Source organism: Choloepus didactylus, chromosome 21 (assembly GCF_015220235.1).
Source record: "Choloepus didactylus isolate mChoDid1 chromosome 21, mChoDid1.pri, whole genome shotgun sequence".
Taxonomy (NCBI): domain Eukaryota; kingdom Metazoa; phylum Chordata; class Mammalia; order Pilosa; family Megalonychidae; genus Choloepus; species Choloepus didactylus.
The window spans coordinates 2,022,537-2,042,371 of NC_051327.1; the positions used below are offsets into that span (position 1 = coordinate 2,022,537).

The following is a 19,835-nucleotide window of genomic DNA, read 5'->3' on the forward strand; positions in this document are numbered from 1 at the left end:
GAAAACAGCAGAGAGCAGAGGGAGGCAAGAAGGGTCATCCTGTGAGGGCGGTCAGGGGAAGACCCTCCTGAATACGTTGCCATTTAGCAAATAAAATTATTTTTGAATTTCAAATTTAATTCAACATTAAAACTGAATTTTCGATAAAGTGTAATTCTTCTAGTAAGATTCATTTAAAAAAAAAGTATTAACTGAAATTCAAATCTACCTGGCCATCCGGCATTTTACCTGGAAGTCCACTTCGGAAGGAGAAGGGCGAAGGCCTCGCGAGGTTGGCTCTGCCGGCCGTGACCTTGCCGTTGGTCTACGAGACCGAGCAGGGCGAGCCGGGAAGGGCGCGGGATAGGGGGAAGCGTCTCTCACGCCCGGCCTGCGCGGGTGGGCGGAGCCGGACCTGGCCCCGCCCCGTCACGTGCCGACTTGCGCTCGCCGCGTTGGCGGCGATTCTTTAGGGACTGGGGCGGCCGCGGCTACGGCAGCGGGGCTGGGCCGATGGCGGCGACGGCGCTGGCAGCCGGGAGCGGGGCGGCGGCGGGGTCCGAGCCTGCGGAGGGGCCCCCGGGGCCGGCGCTGGAGCTGTGGCTCAGTGAGTAGCAGGGCGGGCCCTCGGCGCGGGCGCAGCGCCGCACGTGAGGCCGCGCTTCCCGCCTCCCTGGTGCTTCCTTCCGCGGCCGGCGTCCCAAACTCCCGGCGGGGCCCCGGCTGGGCTCTCCGCTCCCCTTCCCCGCTGACCCTCCCCCCTTCAGTAGCAATGCATAATCGTTTTTAACAACCGCAGTGGTTAACACTTACAGAGCTTTTCTTTGATGCCTCCTGAGATAGCTTCTCTTTTGACCCCGTTTATAGAGGGGGGACGCTTCGACTTGAGGCTCAGCAGTGCAAGCGCAGCCTTTTGCAGTCTCCTTGCAACTGAGAAAAATTTCCATCTGGCCGCTGCTTCTAACATCAAAACAACCCATTTATATCTTTTGTGGATGTTTACTTCTGCACGGCTTCTTCTACTGTCTTCTATAAGCTTCAGGACAATCCTCGGGGGAAAGGTGCTATTGTCCCCGTTTCACCGATGAGGAATTGAGGTTCAGAGAGGATAAAGAATATATGCTTCTGGCAATGCTCGGTTAGTGGCCTGTCCGGCTCTGTGCTAGGAGCTGGGGAGGCCGACGTGCGTTACATGGGACCTTGCTCTCAAAGACTTTTTTAAGTGGGTACCAGTCGACGATGACAGCACATTTTTATCATTAACGGAACTGTGGGGGGGGGGGAGGGGAGGTGTTCACCGTGTGATTGTAGGGGCTGGTTTGTTTACCTGTGCAATGTCACAGGTGAGGTAGCATTGGAGTGGACGATGGAGTCACTAGCATTCCAGGCAGAGGAAACTACCTGCAAAAGGTGGGGGACAAGAGAGTGGAGCATGAAGGAGGTCAGTATTTTGGAAGTTCAAAGCTTAAAGAGCAAAGAATCTAGAAATGAGGCTGCACAGCTAGTTGGGGCAAGATCTTGAAGGGTCTTCTACCTGCAGAAAGGAGTCCATATTTTATCCTGTGATGGAGGCCTGGTGGGGAGTTCAGGGAACAATCTGTGATTGAGTACACCTGTTGGAAGCATCTCTGGCAGCTAGCCAGTGGGAGCTGGATTGTTAGGGAGGGTAGGACTTCAGGCTGTTTTGGTAGTTTAGGGGCTAAAGTAGCACTGAGGCAGTGGAGATGGAAGGTAGGGCTGCCTGCTAGATATGATGAGTGGGCAGAATCAACAGCCCTGATGCATTGGGATGGAGGCAGGAGGAATCTAGGGTGGATCCCAGGTTTCAGTAGCTGGTTGATTTAGCAATCAGTTACCTGAGCCTCACCTATGAGAAGGAGCTAATTAGCAAAGGGCGATTGAGTTGAGTTTGAGGCGCTTGTGGCACAGTCAAAAAAGAGAATTCTCTAAGCAGTTAGTTGGCACTAAGTAGGTTAAGAGCTGCAGGTTCAGCTTGGGAGTCTTCAGTCCCTCGGCATTGAGCTTTTCTAAGGAGAGTGTAAGATAAAGAGCAGAGGTTTGGAGATGGAACATGGGAAACTCTGCCATTTAAGCAGCAGGGAAGAAGAGCAGCTTGAATGCTGAGGACCTAGCAGAGAGGCAGGGGGAGAGCTGGGTGAAAAGAGAGCCACAGATCTCAGATGAGGGGTGGGGCTGGTGGTTTTGCTAGCAAAAGGTAGAGTAGGGTAAGGAAGGAAAAGAAAACTTTGAGTTGGGCAACTAAAAGATTACTGATGAGATATCTTTTAGTTAGGTGGTGGGAACCTAAGGCAAATTGAGTTAGGAGGTAGTGGAGAACAGTAGGGTGGTATATGGGAAAAAAGACAATGCAAACTAAGGACTGTAGTTAACAGTAACATTGTAATAGTCTTTCATCAGTTGTAACAAAGGTACTGTATCAAAGTTAAGTGTCAATAGTAGGGAAGTGTAAGAGGCATGGGATTCCACTCCCACCCCCAGTAATGACTGTTCTCAAATTCATTGTGGTGGTGAATGTGTAACTCTGCCATTGATTATACACTTTGAATGGATTGTATGGTATATGAATAAAACTGTTTAAAAAGGAGGGGGGTATTCTTCTTAAATAATTTTTTTTGTTTAATATTAAAAAAAGAAAAAGGTAGGCTTATACTGGAATTTCAGAAACAGGAGTGAAGTGGGCTGGGTAGAATAACAAATAGCAACTGAGCCAGGTGGAGGAGATGAGCCGGAGTGCTTGGACCTGTGGCTACGTACAGGCGGTTGGTCCCCTGCCCAAAGGAGGGGGTTCTTCAGCTCCACCTTCTTTGGAGTGGTATGGGCCCATGGTTGCTAGATCTTGTGGTTTTTTAGGGAGGGCTGGAAACTTTTATTTTATGTGAAATCTTCAGAGCTTTTAAAAGTTTGGCAACTATTTTGAAGTATAAGAACTGAGGAGAGGATGCAGCCACTGGCTTCCAGCTTTTTCTCCTGTGGTGCTCCTGTGTGAAAGGAAGGATAGAGGGTAGCTGGAGGAATTCAGGAGTGAAGGGTAGGGGAACCCGTCTTTATGCTTTAAGGCCAAGGACCCTTGGAGGGAGGCCTCAAGGTACTGAAGGAGGTTAGCCCTGGCGCAGAAGGGAGCAGCTGGGCCTCGTAAAGAGGAAGGTTTTCTGAGTGTTGCGGGGACGGTGATAAGGTTGGTTGCACATGCAAATAAGGTGGTGAGTGAGGCTGCCCCACCACCTCTCAGACTGCCTGCTGAGTGTTGGGGGCTGAGGTGGAACGGGACCTGAAGGTGGGGAAGTTCGGGAATGCCTGGTAAGAAAAACAGAAACCCACAGTGTATCTCAACCTCAACACTATTGGCATTTGGGGTCTGATAATTCTTTGTTGTGGGGGGCTGTCCTGTGCATTGTAGGATGTTTAGTGGCACCCTATGCCAGTGGCACCCTTCTCCCCAGTCAGGTCAACCAAAATGTCTCTGGATGTCACCAAATGTGTCCTGTGGGAAGGGGCAAAATCACCCCCCTCCCCCCCACCTTGAGATCCATTGCATTAGAAGGCTTGGGGAGTGTTGCTCGGATATGAGAAATGTACATGTGCAATCTTGGTGTTTGTGACTTGTTTTACCCGGGAGTAGGAACAGAGAAGGTGAATTATGCTTTAAACCGGATTTGCTGGGGGTGGGAGGGTGGTAGAGGAGGTGCTGGGAAAGGAAAGAGGGGAGAAGGTTGCTGGTGTGGCCAGGATGGAGTATCGTTAGGGATGCATCATGGGTCTAGGCTGGATGGAGAAGGAAGGGAATCTTGGTGGGGGCTGAGGGACGGCCAGGCTTGGGTCCCTGGCAGGTCTTGGCTTGGCAAGCAAGGCAGCGTGTCTTTAAAATGGGAACAGTAATAATACCTCCCTCTTTAGTCTGTCCTGTGGCTCCAAGGAGTTCACACCTGCGTCCGTCTTGGATTCAGTCTGTATGGCCAGAGGGGATGACATGTGCAGATGGGCTGGCCTAGACACGGATAAGTGGGTGGGGTGCTCAGCCCCAGAACCAAAGGAGGGTGAGGAGTGGTCAGACCCTGCCGAATCCTAGACCTAGAATGGGAGTGGGGGTAGGGTGGGGGGTGGTTCTCCAAAGGAACATCAGGAAGTTCTCACCAGAAGGCAAATGGCAGTCTTCTGTGCATTCAGTTCTGCTGCTGCTTTTCCCACGTTGTTCCGCAGTGCCGGCTCATTCTTGTCAAGGGAAAGCACTGTCTTATGAAGGCACTGGAATCTGTGTAACCAGTTCCCTGTTGGTGGACACTGCAGGTTATTGCCAGTCCTGGGCTGTTAAAAGCAGCTCTCCCTGCCTAGACATCCCTGAAGATTGGGAAAGTGATTAAACTAGAGGAAGGGGTAGCAAAAGACAAGATGGAATTTAGCAAAGGGTTGTGAATACTGAATCTTTATATGTATTTTTTTTCTTGGTTGCTAGGGTATTAGAATAATTAGAAAGAAAGAAATGAAATGGTGGAACTATAACCCATAGTATCCTTTGAAATTTTTTCTGTAGCTACTTGTTAGATTGTAATTTGAAAGCTATACCTCTTTGTATGTTATATTTCACAATAAGGAAATAAACTGTGGTACTGTAACTCATAATAACCTTGCAAATTTCCTATATATTTACTTGTTAAATCATACTTTGAAAGATATTACTTTTTTGTATGTTATATTTCATAATAAGGAAATAGCAAACTGGAATTGTAACCTATAATATTCTTTGAAATTTGCTAACTATTTGTTAAATTGCATTTGGAAAGCTATTACTTTTATGTATTCTATGATAAAAAAAGAATGATTAAAAAAAAAAAAGGGTAGCTCTCCTTCCTCTTGGTCTCTGGACTTCTAGCTCTGAGAGGGCTGCCAGGGAGGTAGCTTAAAGTCAGGTGGTTTGATAAATCCTTTTCTTCCTTCTGCTTGGATCTTCTCCTGGGTGATACGTCCAGTCCTCCTCCTAGTCACCCTTTATGCCTTCCTTGGGGCCCTGGAGAGTCTAGATTGCAATTTGTTTAAATACTGTGGGCTGCTGCAAAATTGAGTTCCTTCCTTTTTCCTGTGGGTGGCTCTTCGTGTGATTTTAGCATGTGTTGAGCCAAAAGATGTCTGTGCTGTAGGGTCTGGTGCAGAGAATACTGTTGAGGGAGTGAGTCCTCCTGGAGGTGACTGCTTCCCCCAGTCTCAGGGCTCCCCTTGCCAGCACAGGCTGCTCCTAGTGTCAGAGTCACTGCTCCAGTGGCTGGCTGGCAGCTGGTGTGAGACAATTTGGCTTCTGAACCACTTTCTCTTGGTAAGCCAATTCGCTCAGCATCCTTTTGTCATGCCCAGGTGCTGTCTAGTAAATAAATGTTTATCTAAATAAACAGTCTTGGTGCCTTGAGGAGGCCATGATAGTAATGAGAAGCAGTGAAAGGTTCTGCGAGTTTCTTCCTGTCCTTGCCTGGGTGGTCCATAGCCCCTCCATGGGGCATGTTGACATCAAAGGGACCTGGGCAATTGCTGTGGCCTGCTCAGAGCCAGCTGCTAGTCCTCTGGGGATAGTGTTCTCTGGAGCTGCTCAAGGCCCCTGAAGTAGCATGGGCAGGCTGGGATATGTGTTCAGAGACCCAGTTATTTCAGAACTGGAATAGCCATCTCCTGGTTTCAGCAGCATGTCTTGCCAACTGGCCAAAAACTGCAGAGCAGAAGATGAATTGTTCATTCATTTAGTAGATGCCTGCGCCAGCAACTGTTCTAGGTGCTGGAGAATGTGGAGGGAAATGAAATACCTTAGGGCGCTTATAGCTTAGTGGGCAAGAGAGTCAGAGAAACTGGTTGCCAGAAGGAGGCCCTGCCTCTGTTAAAGAATTCAGAGTCAGCAGACCTGGGACTGAGTTTTATTTCTGTCATTTCTTAGCTTTGTGGTTGGCAAGTTTCTTCCTCTGTCAAATGGTGAGATAAGAGTACCAACTTCAGTTCTGAGGATTAAGAGAAAGGGATGCTTGGAAAATACTCAGCAGAGGGCGTGGCCCACAGTCTGAACTTTAAAAACATGGCAGCTGTTACTATTATTATTACTGTTATTTTTAGGCTGTGATAACCCTTGAATGAACCCTCCTGATAAAAGACACAGCAAATAAAAAAGAAACAATCTTACAGTTAATAGCTTTTTTTGCTGCTTTGCTTTGGTTTGGATTTTGGAACCTTATTTAACCTCATAGAAGTTTTCATTTTTCTTTCTTTCTTTTTTTTTTTTTTTTTGAGAAAGCTGGAACCTGTTGGTACTGTGTCTTTCCCATTTGGCAGCAAGGGAGGAGGGAGAGAGCTGGCTTCTGCGTGGTGAGCTTTGGTCTTGCGTGTGCTGCTCTGGGCCTCTAGGTCCTGTCAGGTGTTGAGGTCAGAATGCCTTAGTTGCACCCTTGACTTTGTAGAGCACTGAAGCTGAAGCTTAACTGGTGTTAAAATTATGTCAGGTGATTCTTAATCAGAATCACTAAGAATCACTGCTTTAAATAATTTACTTGAGTGTTTATTTTTATCTCTGGGTGAGGCATTGTGCTAAGCCCTCTAAGGAATATATATGGTTTCTGCCTTCAGGAGTTTTTATCCCTCTTAGGTGCAGTGAGGCATATGTCCACATTCCCAAAGTGAAAGGCTGAGAATCACCACCATTAGCTCTCCTTTGTCATTACCTGCCTTGTGCTGCTGAACTGGGCACATTAGACACTCTGCCTAACTCATGACAGTCCCATGAGGAAACTGAGAATCAGCGAGTCCAAGGACATGTAACTAATAAGGAGCGGATCTAGAGATCCCCATCATAAGAGAGAGGCAGGTAAAATATGGGCTTCCGAGGAGGAAGAGATAGTTTGTTTTGTGGGGATGGTGGTAAAAGATCAAGGGAGCCTTTATGAAGAGGAGCCATAAGAATTGGGACTTGAAGAGTGGGTAGGATTTTGAGAGATGGAACATATGGGAAGAGCTTTGGGGCTGGGGGAAGGCCAAGGGTTACAGGATTGATAATCTGATTCCTTCACTCTCCTTTATCAGGCTGTTTTCTCACTTGGAATGGAGCCAGTGGGTAGAAAGATGGATGATTACCTGTCCTGTAGAGCTAGGGAGACACATGACTTCCACATGACATAAATGTGACTGCAGTCAACAACTGTTAAACTCTAGGTTAACTACATAGTCTTAAGTAATCAGAAGGAAGGATTAGTAGGGGCTGGAGTCATGGGTGGAAGGTTTCTAGAGGAGATGGAAATCCAGATGGATCTTGAGGAATGGAGAGGATTTGGAGAGGAGTGGAGTGGATATGAGGGAATAATTACATCGTAAGTATGATTGAGAGAATTAGCTTCTTATTTGCAGAGCCTGAAGGAGCTTCTCTGTCAGGACCAGTACCAGTAAGATCTTCCACTGGAGAGGCTGGTAGGCGAGCAGAGGCTGGAAAGTGTGAAGTAAGGAAAGATTTTCTGAAAGGACAGGTTAGGAACAATTTCAGCAACTCCTTTGTGAGGGAATGTGGCCTGGTTTAATCTGGGGAGTGGGAGCATGTGACCCCGGAGTATGACATAGGTTTCCTTGCTGGGTCTCTACAGGGATTCTAGGCAGCAGCAGAGTATCTGACAGATAAAGCCACAGACCCAAGCATGTCGGAACAGGATTCGTTAGCTGGCCAGAGGAGAGGGAAAAGCTGCTACCATCTCTCAGCACTGGAAAGTAAATATTTAGCCTTTTATTCCAGGAATGTTGAGGGTGGCCCTCCTCTCCTCATTGGAGCATAGCCTCATATCTCAGGCCTCCCAAGAATCCCCCTTCTGCAGTCATCTCCTGCCCTGGGCTGTGCGCTGACACCCTTTGCCCACTGAACTCAGATTTCATCCAAATATGAGTGTTCCAGTGGGGGAGACTTCCTTGAATGGATCTGGACTGTCTGGGGTGAGCAAGGCAGCAGAAAGGGATGACATTGAGGGGTGCAGGCTAGAAGGTCCCATGGTCAGACTGGACAAGAGGCTGACACATGGAAAAGAAGCTTTTTACATAGGGTGGTAAGAGAGGTCCTCAAGGAGCTGAGGCTTAGATTTGGGGGGCTGCTTTTGAGGAGGTGATATTCTGGTATTACCCTCATGTAGCTAAGAAACTTACAGGTGTCCTTCCAGATGATGGCCCTTGACCATCCACATTGCAGGGCCAAAGTGGGGAAGTCCTGAATTGGGGCATGGAAAGGAAGCCACTTTCAGGACAGTAGCTTGTTAATTAATTTGCTCGTTCATTCAATCAGCAGATTTTCATTGAGGGTGTATCATGTACCAAAACTGCTTGACGGGTAGAACAGACCGGGCCTGGTTCCTGTCTGTCCCTTTCCCAGGTCTGATCGCTAGAGGTGTCATTGACACCCATTGTCTGTTGTAGTTTTAGGGAGGTATATGTTCCTCCTCCTTATGTCTTCTTTAATTTAATTTAATTTTTTCCATTGACAGATAAAGCCACAGACCCAAGCATGTCAGAACAGGATTGGTCAGCTATCCAGAATTTCTGTGAACAGGTGAACACTGATCCCACTGGGTAAGATGACTCTGGCACACATGCTTGACTCTGGGGGTGTCTCAGACTGTAAGTGCATGCCTTTGTGTCTCAAGACTGTTTTGCACAGCTAGGTTTGCTTTCTTTTCTGTTTCCCACAACCTACTGAGAATATTATTTTTCTAGAAATAGCAAATTCATACAGTTTTACAAAAAAAATAGTTTGCAGTTGGCAATTATTAAAACAATTAAATAGCATTATGAAACATCAACATTCAGAAGAACTCTGAATATTACTGATAGAAGGCAGGTAGGTTATGTAGTAATGTGAAAGAGATCAGTGTATTCTCTGTCATTTAAATGTAATCTCTCAAAATCAGGAGAAGAATAAGGTTTTGTTGAATTCTGTTTCTGAAGCATCTGTATAAGAACTGAAACATCAGATTAATCATCTAGATGTTTAATCTACACATTACTGAATATTCAGCTAATTTGAAATGGGCCATAAGTTTGATCACACTTTTCTGCTCTAGTGTTTGCTGAGCATTTATCATATAGTGGACAGGGCTGTGCTGTTCAGGACCTGGTACCATGTAGGTCTGGGCCCTGACCACCCAGCTTGGAGTTTCAGGGGTGGGTTGGTTGAGGGGAGGGTGATGTGCCCTGGGCAAAAGGAGGATATGGGTGCCATAGGTACAAGAAGGGTGGGTGGGAGTTGGCCCCCTTCAGAGACTTGCACTTGGGCTATGTGCCAGTCACATTCCGCTTCTGCTTTGGGACACATGCTCCGGGGAGGGAGTTGACTTCCCTAGCAGACTTAGCCAGGCTGGTTAGTGTTTTTTTCTCATCGTCCTTAGCCCAACACAGGCTCCCTGGCTCCTGGCCCACAAGATCCAGTCTCCACAAGAGAAGGAAGCTCTTTATGCCTTAACGGTAAGTTTGATTTGACCCTTATCCTCAGCTTTCCTGTCCTGATGCTGGAGAGAGAGCTGACAGGGACTTTGCCTCTGCCCTAGTCCCTTTGAGACTGGGAGTGAGAGGCATCTGGGAAATTTGTGGTCACAGGCTGTGAAAACCACAGGATGTAGGGGATTCCGGGCTCAGATTGTCCCATTTTGGATCTGTTTTCCAGAGCGCAGCACTAATCTGGCTTTGGGACAAGAAAAGGAAAGCTTTAGTCCCTTTTCCCTTGTTAGACCAGGGTTGGCACAGTCATGGGTCCCCAGGGGTCAGATTGAGTGAAGCAGCTGGGTGAGGACCAGAAGCCTGGGGAGCACATGCACAGTCTAAAGAGGCAGCTGCAGCAGATGGCTGGCTGGCTTTTGCCAGGCATGCACTTGTGCCCAGTGTTGCTAGAACTTCTTGTTTATCAAGAGAAAGCAGAAATCCAGATCTTTATATGAATTCTCCAAATTTTAAAATGTTGGTGACTAACTAGTTTGAAATTTTGAAGACAGCAGTGTGGACGAAAGGAAATATGTGCAGGCCCAGCTGGCCTCTTGAGGGCCAGAGGGTATCCTGCGGTTGAGCATTTCTTGGGTACCACATAGCAGATATTTGCCTCTGGGGAGGGAGCAATTCTCTGACCTGTTTCCCTGACCCATGGATTCACCCTAAAAGGTGTATTAGCTCAGTGCACACATCCTGCTGAGCTGTCCTGAGCACAAACCTGGCAGTTACGAGATTGGTCTAGTGACATTTTTTCTTAATCAGAAAGTGTCACTCTCTCCTTCAAACTTCAGTGTTGTCATAGGCTTGGAGAAGCATAGTCAAGGTTCTAGTGTAGGGTCACCTGTAAGTGCTCATCGGAAGCCAGGTGGGTTCTGGAGCCACTGGTTTTTCCCCATCCCATGGGTATCCTCTGTCTGTGCAGGTGCTAGAGATGTGTGTGAACCATTGTGGAGAGAAGTTCCACAGTGAGGTGGCCAAGTTCCGCTTCCTGAATGAGTTGATCAAAGTGTTGTCCCCAAAGGTGAGTACCTGCCAGGCCCAGCCCTGCCCCCTGTACTGGACCCACTCCCAACCTTCAAACACTTGTCACCTTTCCCAAGCCAGAGGCCCACCTGTTCATGATGGAACCTGCTGGGTCTCTGAGGCTTGTGAGTGGTCTGAGAGACAAAATCCTGCATGTGAAAGCTCTTGCATTTCCCAGGTCCAGGACGGCTTTGCTCATCAGCTGATCCCTGTCCTGTGGTCGTTAGTATTTTCACATTCTCCCTCAAAAATGACCCTGTGAATGGGTGATCTGGAGGAAGTGAGGAAACCTGGAGGCCCAGGTTTGTGGTGGAGATAAGAGACAGTAGGTGTGACTTTACCTTGCTTTGTCCTCTGTCTTCTCCTCTGTACCTTTCCTCCTAGCACCAGTCTAAGCTCCGCCATTCTCAGGTAACCAACCTTGATTGAGCTCTTATTTGCCCTGATCAAAAAGTGAACGTTCCCAGTGGTGTAGACAAGGCTTTGACCTTGGCAGTTTGAGATTGACTCCTTGAAACCCAAAGAGAGCCTTGGGGTTAGGGGCCAGATAATTTGGCCCCTAGCTGTGCCTCAGCTCTTAACCAGCCATCTCTTTAGTGGGAGTGTTGGCTATGTGGTCTCCTAAGTCTCTTGAGTTCTATGATTCTCTTTCCTTTTTACTTTCAGTACCTAGGATCCTGGACCACTGTAAAGGTTAAAGGACGAGTCATTGAAATACTCTTTAGTTGGACGGTCTGGTTTCCAGAAGACATCAAGATCCGAGATGCTTATCAGATGCTTAAGAAACAAGGTCTGACTTCCATTAATTGTTGCAGTCTTTTTTTTTTTGACAGTATGTTGTTCATGTTTTTTTTGTATGCCTTCTAACTTTTTGTTGAAAGTTTAAGACAGTGGAGACTGAGGTAAATAGTTTTTATGCTTGGAAATGGGCTTACACCTTTCCTTCTGGTAGGCTGTGAGTTTGAGAGGTTGAGTTATTCTAGTCAGAAGTTGAGCTGGGTTTGAGATTTGTTGCCATAGTTACCCTCCATATATGAAGCTTCACATTGCCCTAGTGTTACCTTGTGTTTAGAGGGGCTGCTGATTTGCCAGAGGGTTTTTCCTCAATATCTCCTCCACCCTCAGCTTTAGATCTTGCCTTGGCTCTGTACCTCACAGAGGGTTTCTCCATGTTCTTGCCTCTCTCCCAGCAGTACACTGCTATTACTTGTTACTTGATGCTGTTAGCTGGGGTGGGATGGGGTGGGGTGGGACGGGAGTCATTCTCAATCCTGATGAAGCCCCAGTCTTAGGCAGGCACTGTGTCTTGAGTCTTGGGGTAGGACCTACTCATTGATCCTGTCCCACCCCTAGCCATAGGCCTGGGCCCAGGACATTCCTGCCCACTACCCCAAGGATAAATGTTTTTCTTTTTTGTTCCCTTTTCCTAGCTACAGTGGGTTTTCACCAGTGTTCTAAGGGCTACCAGATTTGTTGCCTCTCCCACAGCAGTTTAAGGCTTTTGTTCTGTGGTGAAATGGGGGTGGGGGGGGCAGTGTGGGGGGTTAGGTGGACCTTGGCACCTGGTGAGGCAGCAGGAGAAAAGCCGGTTCTCTTTGTGTCTGTGGCTCCCAGAGGTTCTGGGTTCTCTGGCTAGCTCACACTGGTCTGTATCAATGTTTAAAACTTTTTAGCTGAATTATTCTTATTGGTGTTGTCTCCTGTCTCTCCTTGGAGGCACTGTCTTTCCTTAGATCTCAAGTTAATTGGTTGTCCTGCAATCCCAGCTCTCTGATGCATTGAAGAGAGTTGTGAATTTGCAGATTGCCTGTGTTCTTATTGTCTGGGTGGTAGTGATACTATTCCCAACTTCTGTGTCCTGTGTGGAAGCTGCAAGTCTGTATTCCTATCTTGGGTTCTTTAGAAGAAGGAACCCAGATTCAGGATGGAGAGTTTTTCCTGGTCACACACAATCACTTTATGTTTTTGGAGTTTCATTAGGGATGCTACGATAATTTCTGGGCCCTGGGAGGTTATGTGCCTGCCTAAAATGATGAGTATTTTTGTAGCATAAGGCCCAAAGACTGATAGCCATAGTGTCTGGTTTTCCTCTGACTTAGTTGGTCACAGTTGTTGTTCTGTTATTTAGTCAGTGGCTCCCCCAAAGTATCTGATGCCCCAAATTTGTGCTGGTTCTGGGATTTTCCTGAGAAGTTATGCAGAGCCTGGTCACACCCTGGTGGTATCCTTTTAAGGTTGTTGGCAGTGTTTTCCTAGTGGGACATCAGGAACTAGGGATTTCTGGACCTTATACTGGATCCAGTTGAAGTCAGTGGATATCCATATTAATATCTTAACTTCATGAATTGCATGTTTTAGGAATCATAAAGCAAGACCCTAAACTACCAGTGGACAAAATCTTACCTCCACCTTCTCCCTGGCCCAAGAGCTCCATTTTTGATGCTGATGAAGAAAAGTCAAAGGTGAGGAGCACTTCCCTGACCTTGGTGGCCCACCTGGTGTCTCTTGCCAGTAGCACCCCCCTCCCCCAGGTGTGACAACCAAAAATGCCTCCAGGCACTGCCCCATGTTCCCAGGGGACATTGTCCTTTCACGACACCACCACCACCCTGTTGAAACCACTGGTTGGTGGGGAAGGGGGGTGGTCATACCTACATCGTAAGGTATTGTGAAGTTTTGGTAATAAATGCATGTCAAGTGTGTAAGCTGTTGTTAATAGTGTTAATTCTTCCATTGCTCCTTCCTCCACTCTGGGCCATTTAACAAAGTGCTTCCGGTTTCACTTCCTCTTTTTCACTCTCTCCAGCTTCTTACACAGCTTCTGAAGAGCAAACATCCTGAGGATCTTCAGGCTGCAAACAGGCTGATTAAGAATCTGGTCAAGGAGGTGGGCATTTTTCCAGCTGGTTCTTTAAAACCAGCATTTGACGGGGGTATATGTATGTGCAGGGGGTGTGGATGAGCTGTTGGTGGGGAGAAGGGGTGGCTGCCTAGCCCTGAACTGGGGAACAGCTGTGGGCTCCTTGGAGGATAGTAGGATGGCAGCAGAAATCATACTTGCCAAGTCGTTTTTGTCCTTGGAGCTCGAAGCATTTTGTAGACACCAGCTTTGTCCCCACTGACAGGAATTGGTGTAGTCAGAGATCCAGGTTTAGGAATCTGTTTTTCGGAGGGTTCGAGACTGGTGATACAAAGGAGTAGCCCATGAGGCACCCAAATGGCATCATCTCCCCAGGAATTCTGGGCTTTGAATATTTCTTCATTCATTGAGCATGTGCCCATTCACTGTCCAGGAATGTGCCCCTTTTCTTATTCCTTGTTCAGTTTTATCCAGGGCTTCTGCTTCCTCACTTCCACACTCTTATTTACCCTAAAAGGAGCAAGAGAAATCAGAGAAGGTGTCAAAGAGAATCAGTGCAGTGGAAGAAGTTCGCAGCCATGTGAAGGTGCTGCAGGAAATGCTGAGCAGGTACCGCCAGCCCGGGCAGGCCCCACCAGACCAGCAGGCCCTGCAGGTGATCTTCAAGTTTTATTAGGTGATAACTGACATATTATAAACTACACATTTGAAATATACACTTTGAGTTTTGACATGTATATATCCATGAAACCGTCATCACAATCAAGAAAGTAAACATATCCATCACCCCCACAATTTCCTCTTGTCTCTTTGTAATCCCTCCCTTCCTCTTCCCTGCACCCTTTATCCCCAAGCAACTACTGATCTGCTTTCTGTTCACTTTACATTTCCTATACTTTTTTATAAATGGTATTATATAATATGTAATTTTTTTTGGAGGGGAGGGGTCTGGCTTCTCTCATTTTGCATAATTGAGATCCATCCAGGTTTTTGCAGTTATCAATAGTTTATTCCTTTTTATTGCTGAGTAGTATTCCACTGTGTGGATATACCATATGTTGTTCATCAGTTGATGGATATTGGGTTGTTTACACTTTAGCTATTATGAATAATGACTATGAACACTGATAAATTTTATATGATCATGTTTTCTGTTCCCTTGAGTAGGTACCTAGTAGTGGAATTAGTAGGGCATGTGGCAATTCTCTGTTTTAACTTTCTGAGGCACTGCCAAATGATTTTCCAAAGTGGCTGTACCATTTTATAATCCCACCAGTAGTGTCTGTAGTTTTTTATTTCTCCACGTCCTTGCCAACACTTGTTATTGTCTGTCTTTATTATAGCTATTCTAGTGAGTAAATCTCACTGTGGTTTTGCATTTCCCTGGTGGTTTATGTTTTATTTATTTTTTTACGTGCTTATTGGCCATTTGGTATATCTGTACTTTGAAGAAATGTCTCTTCAACTCCTTTGCCCATTTTTAAATTGGATTGTCTTTATTTTTGAGTTGTCCAAGTTCTATATATTTCACTTCAAGTCTTTTATCAGATATGATTTGGAAAAATTGTTCTCCCATTCTTTGGATTGTCTTTTCACTACTTTTTTTTTTTTTTTATTCAGTTTTATTGAAATATATTCACACACCATACAATCATCCATGGTATACAATCCACTGTCCACAGTATGATAACATAGTTATGCATCCATCACCACAATCTATCTCTGAACATTTTCCTTACATCAGAAAGAACCAGAACAAGAATAAAAAATAAAAGTGAAAAAAGAACACCCAAATCATCCCCTCATCCCACCCCATTTGTCCTTTAGTTTTTATCCCCATTTTCTACTCATCCATACACTAGATAAAGGGGGTGTGATCCACAAGGTCTTCACAATCACACTGTCACCCCTTGTAATCTGCATTATTACATAATTGTCTTCAGGAGTCCAGACTGCTGGGTTGGAGTTGGGTAGTTTCAGGTATTTACTTCTAGCTATTCCGATATATTAAAACCTAAGAGGTGTTATCTATATAGTGCATAAGAATGTCCACCAGAGTGACCTCTCGACTCCATTTGAAATCTCTCAGCCACTGGAACTATTTCGTCTCATTTTGCATCCCCCTTTTGGTCAAGAAGATACTCTCAGTCCCACGATGGCGGGTCCACATTCATCCCCGGGAGTCATATTCTGCGTTGCCAGGGAGATTTACACCCCTGGGAGTCGGGTCCCACATAGGGGGGAGGGCAGTGAGTTCACCTGTCAAGATGGCTCAGTTAGAGAGAGAGAGGGCCACACCTGAGCAACAAAGAGGTACTCGGGGAGACTCTTAGGCACCATTACGTACAACTTTAGACTCTCCTTTGTGGTAATGAGCTTCATAAGGGCAAGTCCCATGCTCGAGGGCTCAGCACATCAAACCGCCAGTCCCAATGTTTGTCTTTTCGCTATTTTGATAGTGGAAATACTTTAGATATTTGATAATCTTTTGAAGCACAAAAGTTTTAAATTTTAAAGTCCAATTTATCTATTTTTCTTTTGTTGCTTGTATTTTTGGCATCATGTCCAAGAAACCATCACCTGGCTGTTTTAAGTGGGACTGAAATGCTGTCTGAGGCAGCCATTCTCTTAGTCTGTCTTTGGATCTCTGCTTCTTGCCTCTGTCTCCTTCTATAAGTCAACTGCAGTCTTCTCTCTGCATTCCAGCTTTCGTTGCTTCTCTGTGCACAGTAGAGACAGCCTTCTTATAGCTCCTTAGTTTACCTGTCCTGTTTCACAAGATTTGTAGGAATTTATTTCCCAAATTCCTGAGAGAAGAATCTTTGGCCAACTTGGCTTATACATCTGCTTCTGGTTCAGTCGGCTGTGGTGGGGACTGAGGAGAATTGTGGAGAAATTCATGCTGGGCTTCCTCTGGTGGTTGAGGGGATGTACTCAGAAGGGCTGGTGGGCTCGGGCTGGGTGGGTACTCCAAAGCCTGTCTCCCAGGCTGAGGTTGCATAGGATCCCTCGGGACAGTCTCTCTTGGACTTTTAAATGGCACACCTTTTCTTCACCCAAGACAGTAACCTGCTAAATACAGGATACAGGCAGACTTTGGAGAATGTGCCAAATAACCTGCTGGCAAGTGGCTTTATAATACTGAAACCCAGAATCAGGCAGCTTACCTAGCAGAGCAGAACTTGGGTTCCTACAGACAGGAGCAGAGGGAGAAAGGAGTTTCCTCTCCCACACTTACCTACTTCTGGTAAGTTTCAGTTCACTACTCCGTGGGGGTGGGGGTGGGGCTGCCGTGAACAGAGGGAGGCCTGGAGTGTTGTTAGTTGATGGAGCTCCATTACAAGGCAGGAAACGTAAAATAGGGCGAAGCCGTAATCGTCACTGTTAGTATAGGAGCACTACGTTGTCCGGAACACTTTACTGGGGTGAGGAAAATGAGATTCCCTAGATGTTGATTGGGAGAATGAGGGTTAGCCCTGGAGAAACCCTCTGGGTGGGAATCATGGGAACTTTGTAAAGGGAATACTGGCACCAGATACCATTTAGGATGGGAAGTTTGGGTGTTATTCATAAAACAGGAAGTCACTGAAAGCTTCCATGTGGGTTATCCCATTTTTATAAAGCTTTTCCAGCTGAGGGCAGGGAAAGGAGCCTGAGGAGAGGACTCTGTACCCTGAGATGACAGGCTCCCTTCTGAGCTGAGGGCTTTCATCACCTTTTTAATTCTTTAATTTTCAAAAATTATGCAGTTGTACCCCTACCACCTTTCTTCTGACACTGTAACTGCCATGTTACTTTAAACCTGCAGCCATTTTTTTTTTTTTTTAGTTGTAACATATACAACTTAACATATACAACTTAACTTGAAAGAGTGAATTGTACTCTTTCAAGCAGTACAATTCACTGGCCTTAATTACATTCACAGTGTTGTGCCACCACCACCAGTTCCATTACCAAAGCGTTTCCATCATCCCAAACAGAAACTCTGCACCCAGTAAGCATTGACTCCCCATTCCCCTTCCCCTGACCCTCCCCCCCATAACCTCAAATCTACTTTCTGTTCATTAAACTGCATACTTTAGTCATTTCCCATGTAAGTGAAATCATACAATATCGGTCCTTTTGTTTTTGACTTATTTCACTCAATATGATGTCTTTCTGTTGATCCACATTGTAGCATGTATCAGAACTTCATTCCTTTTTATGGCTGAGTAATATTTCATACATGTATACACACACACACTCCCCATTTTATCTATTTATCGGTTGATGGACGCTTAGGTTGCTTCCATCTTTTGGCAATTGTGAATAATACCGCTGTGAACATTGGTGTCCATGTATCCATTTGAGTTCCTGCTTTCTGTTCTTCTAGCTATATACCCAGAAGTGTGATTGCTGGGTCATATGGTAATTTTATACTTCATGAGGAAACGCCAAGCTTTTCTACAGTGGGTGCACCATTTTACATTCTCACCAACAATGCATGAGGGTTCCTATTTCTCTGCATCCTCACCAGCACTTTTTTTTTTTTTAATAGACATTTTCATGGTTGTAAGGTGGTATTGTTGTGGTTTTGATTTGTATTTCCCTGATGGCTAATGATGTTGAACATCTTTTCATGTGCTTATTGGCCATTTGTATAACTTCTTTGGAGCGATGTCTATTCAAAGTCCTTGGCCCGTTTTTTAGTTGGGTTGTTTGTCTCTATGTTGTTGAATTGTAGGAGTTCTTTATATATTCTGGATATTACACCCTGTCAGATACATGGTTTCCAAGTATTTCCTCCCATTCTGTAGGTCTTTTTACTTTCTTGATAATGTCAAGAAAAGTTTTAAATTTTGATACACTTTGATACACTGTCATTTATTTTTCCTTTTGTTGCTTGTGCTTTTGGTGTAAGTTCTAAGTGTCCGTTGCCTAATACAAGATCCTAAAGCTATTTTCCTGTTTCTGTCTAAGAGTTTTATGATTTTAGCTCTTATATTTAGGTGTTTATTCATTTTGAGCTAATTTTTGTATATGGTGTGGTGTTGGAGTCCATGTTCTTTTGCACGTGGCTGTCCAGGATTTCTAGCACCATTTGTTAAAATGCAGTCATAAATTTGGGATGGTTAGAGGACTCCAAGGTCCCAGATGGTGCTGTGTGCTTGGAGGCACCTAGGACTTTGCTGTGCAGGTTCTGGGTGTGTGTTGTGAAATCAAGCTCTGCTTCCCCAGGTCGTGTATGAAAGGTGTGAAAAACTGCGGCCCACCCTGTTCCGGCTGGCAAGTGACACCACAGATGATGATGATGCTCTTGGTAACACATTTTTATTTCTCTTGGCATAGATAGATGGCAGGGTGTTAGAAATCCTAAAACAGACATGATCCTTCTTGTTGTGCAACTGTAATGCCCAAATCAAGAATGAATCTTACGGTGATTTGGCTTGGGAAGGTCACGGCCTGAATTGACTTAGAACTGATTTCCAGATGAATCCAGGCTTGAGCATGAAATCTGTAGTGGGTCTGAAAGCAGAGGAAGGGGTGGAAATTTACCAAGTAGAGTGGGTGTGAGTGAGATAGAAGAAAGAAGACAACACCGAAGACTTGAGGAAAGGATGCAAGTTCCAGCAGAGGCCTAACGGCATGTAGGTTGGCACATCAGGGGCCGGGGAGGTCCTAAGTGAAACAGGCCAATGAGGAGTATGGTAGGGACAGCAGAGAATTGTCCACAGTACTAAAAAATGTTTTTAAACTTTTTATTATGGAAAATCATAAAACACACAAAGTGGAATAGTAGAATAAATCCTTTGTACCCTATGCCCATCTTTAGCAAGTACCAACTTACAGCCAGGTTTTTTAAGTTTCATCTGTGCCCTTTTCTTCTCATCCAGTGTGGTCTATTTTGAAACAAATCCAAACATTTCAAAGTCAGATAATTAGTCAGTGATTGGGATTTCCCTGATCGTTTCTCACTTTCACTTGCTTTTTTTTTTTTTGTTGTTGTTGTTGTTTTTAAATATACAGTTCTAATAAGACTCAGAAGAAGCTTACTTTGTAATTTGTTGATATCTCTTGAGCTATTTTTAATCAATAGCAATTTTCCTCCTTCACTTCACTCAGTCTTTTTTTCTTCCTTGTGCAAACCAGGCCCTTTGGCTTGTAGAGTTTTTCTTCTCGGATTTGCTGATTGCTTCCTCATGGTGTTTTTAAACATATTTCTCTGTTTCCTTTATTTCTTATGAATTGCTAATAGGATCAGGAGGCTTGATCAGAGTCAGGTTCAATTTGGGCATTAGGGGAGGACAAGAATACTTCGTTGTTGGTGTTCAGGAAGCACTTGGTATCTGGTTGTCTTTGTTGTGATGGGTAATTATTACCTAATTCCATTATGTTCTCAATAGTTGCATTGAGGTCAAGATATTCAAATTTAAATTTTTAAACAAATTGCACATGCCAAATAAAATACTTGCCAGCTGAATGTAACTCCATGATGCTAGTT

The 19,835-nt window shown here is 45.3% G+C and overlaps 1 protein-coding gene across 6 annotated transcripts in view; it reads left to right on the forward strand.

Annotated features, from left to right (window-relative positions):
• Window positions 1-452: 452 nt before the first annotated feature.
• Window positions 453-19,835, forward strand: part of GGA2 (golgi associated, gamma adaptin ear containing, ARF binding protein 2) — a 35,238-nt gene continuing 15,855 nt past the window's right edge. The window contains exons 1-10 of one of the 6 annotated variants that reach the window (XM_037815258.1): window positions 455-586; window positions 7,627-7,716; window positions 8,478-8,562; window positions 9,378-9,453; window positions 10,394-10,492; window positions 11,161-11,284; window positions 12,853-12,956; window positions 13,301-13,381; window positions 13,872-14,009; window positions 18,572-18,653. In XM_037815258.1, coding sequence (XP_037671186.1) covers window positions 493-586; window positions 7,627-7,716; window positions 8,478-8,562; window positions 9,378-9,453; window positions 10,394-10,492; window positions 11,161-11,284; window positions 12,853-12,956; window positions 13,301-13,381; window positions 13,872-14,009; window positions 18,572-18,653 — 973 coding nt within the window. In that variant the 5' untranslated portion in view covers window positions 455-492. Of the gene's footprint in view, window positions 587-7,626; window positions 7,717-7,869; window positions 7,936-8,477; window positions 8,563-9,377; window positions 9,454-10,393; window positions 10,493-11,160; window positions 11,285-12,852; window positions 12,957-13,300; window positions 13,382-13,871; window positions 14,010-18,571; window positions 18,654-19,835 lie in introns of those variants that run through there. The other 5 variants (XM_037815257.1, XM_037815259.1, XM_037815262.1 and 2 more) reach the window with 5 other exon arrangements.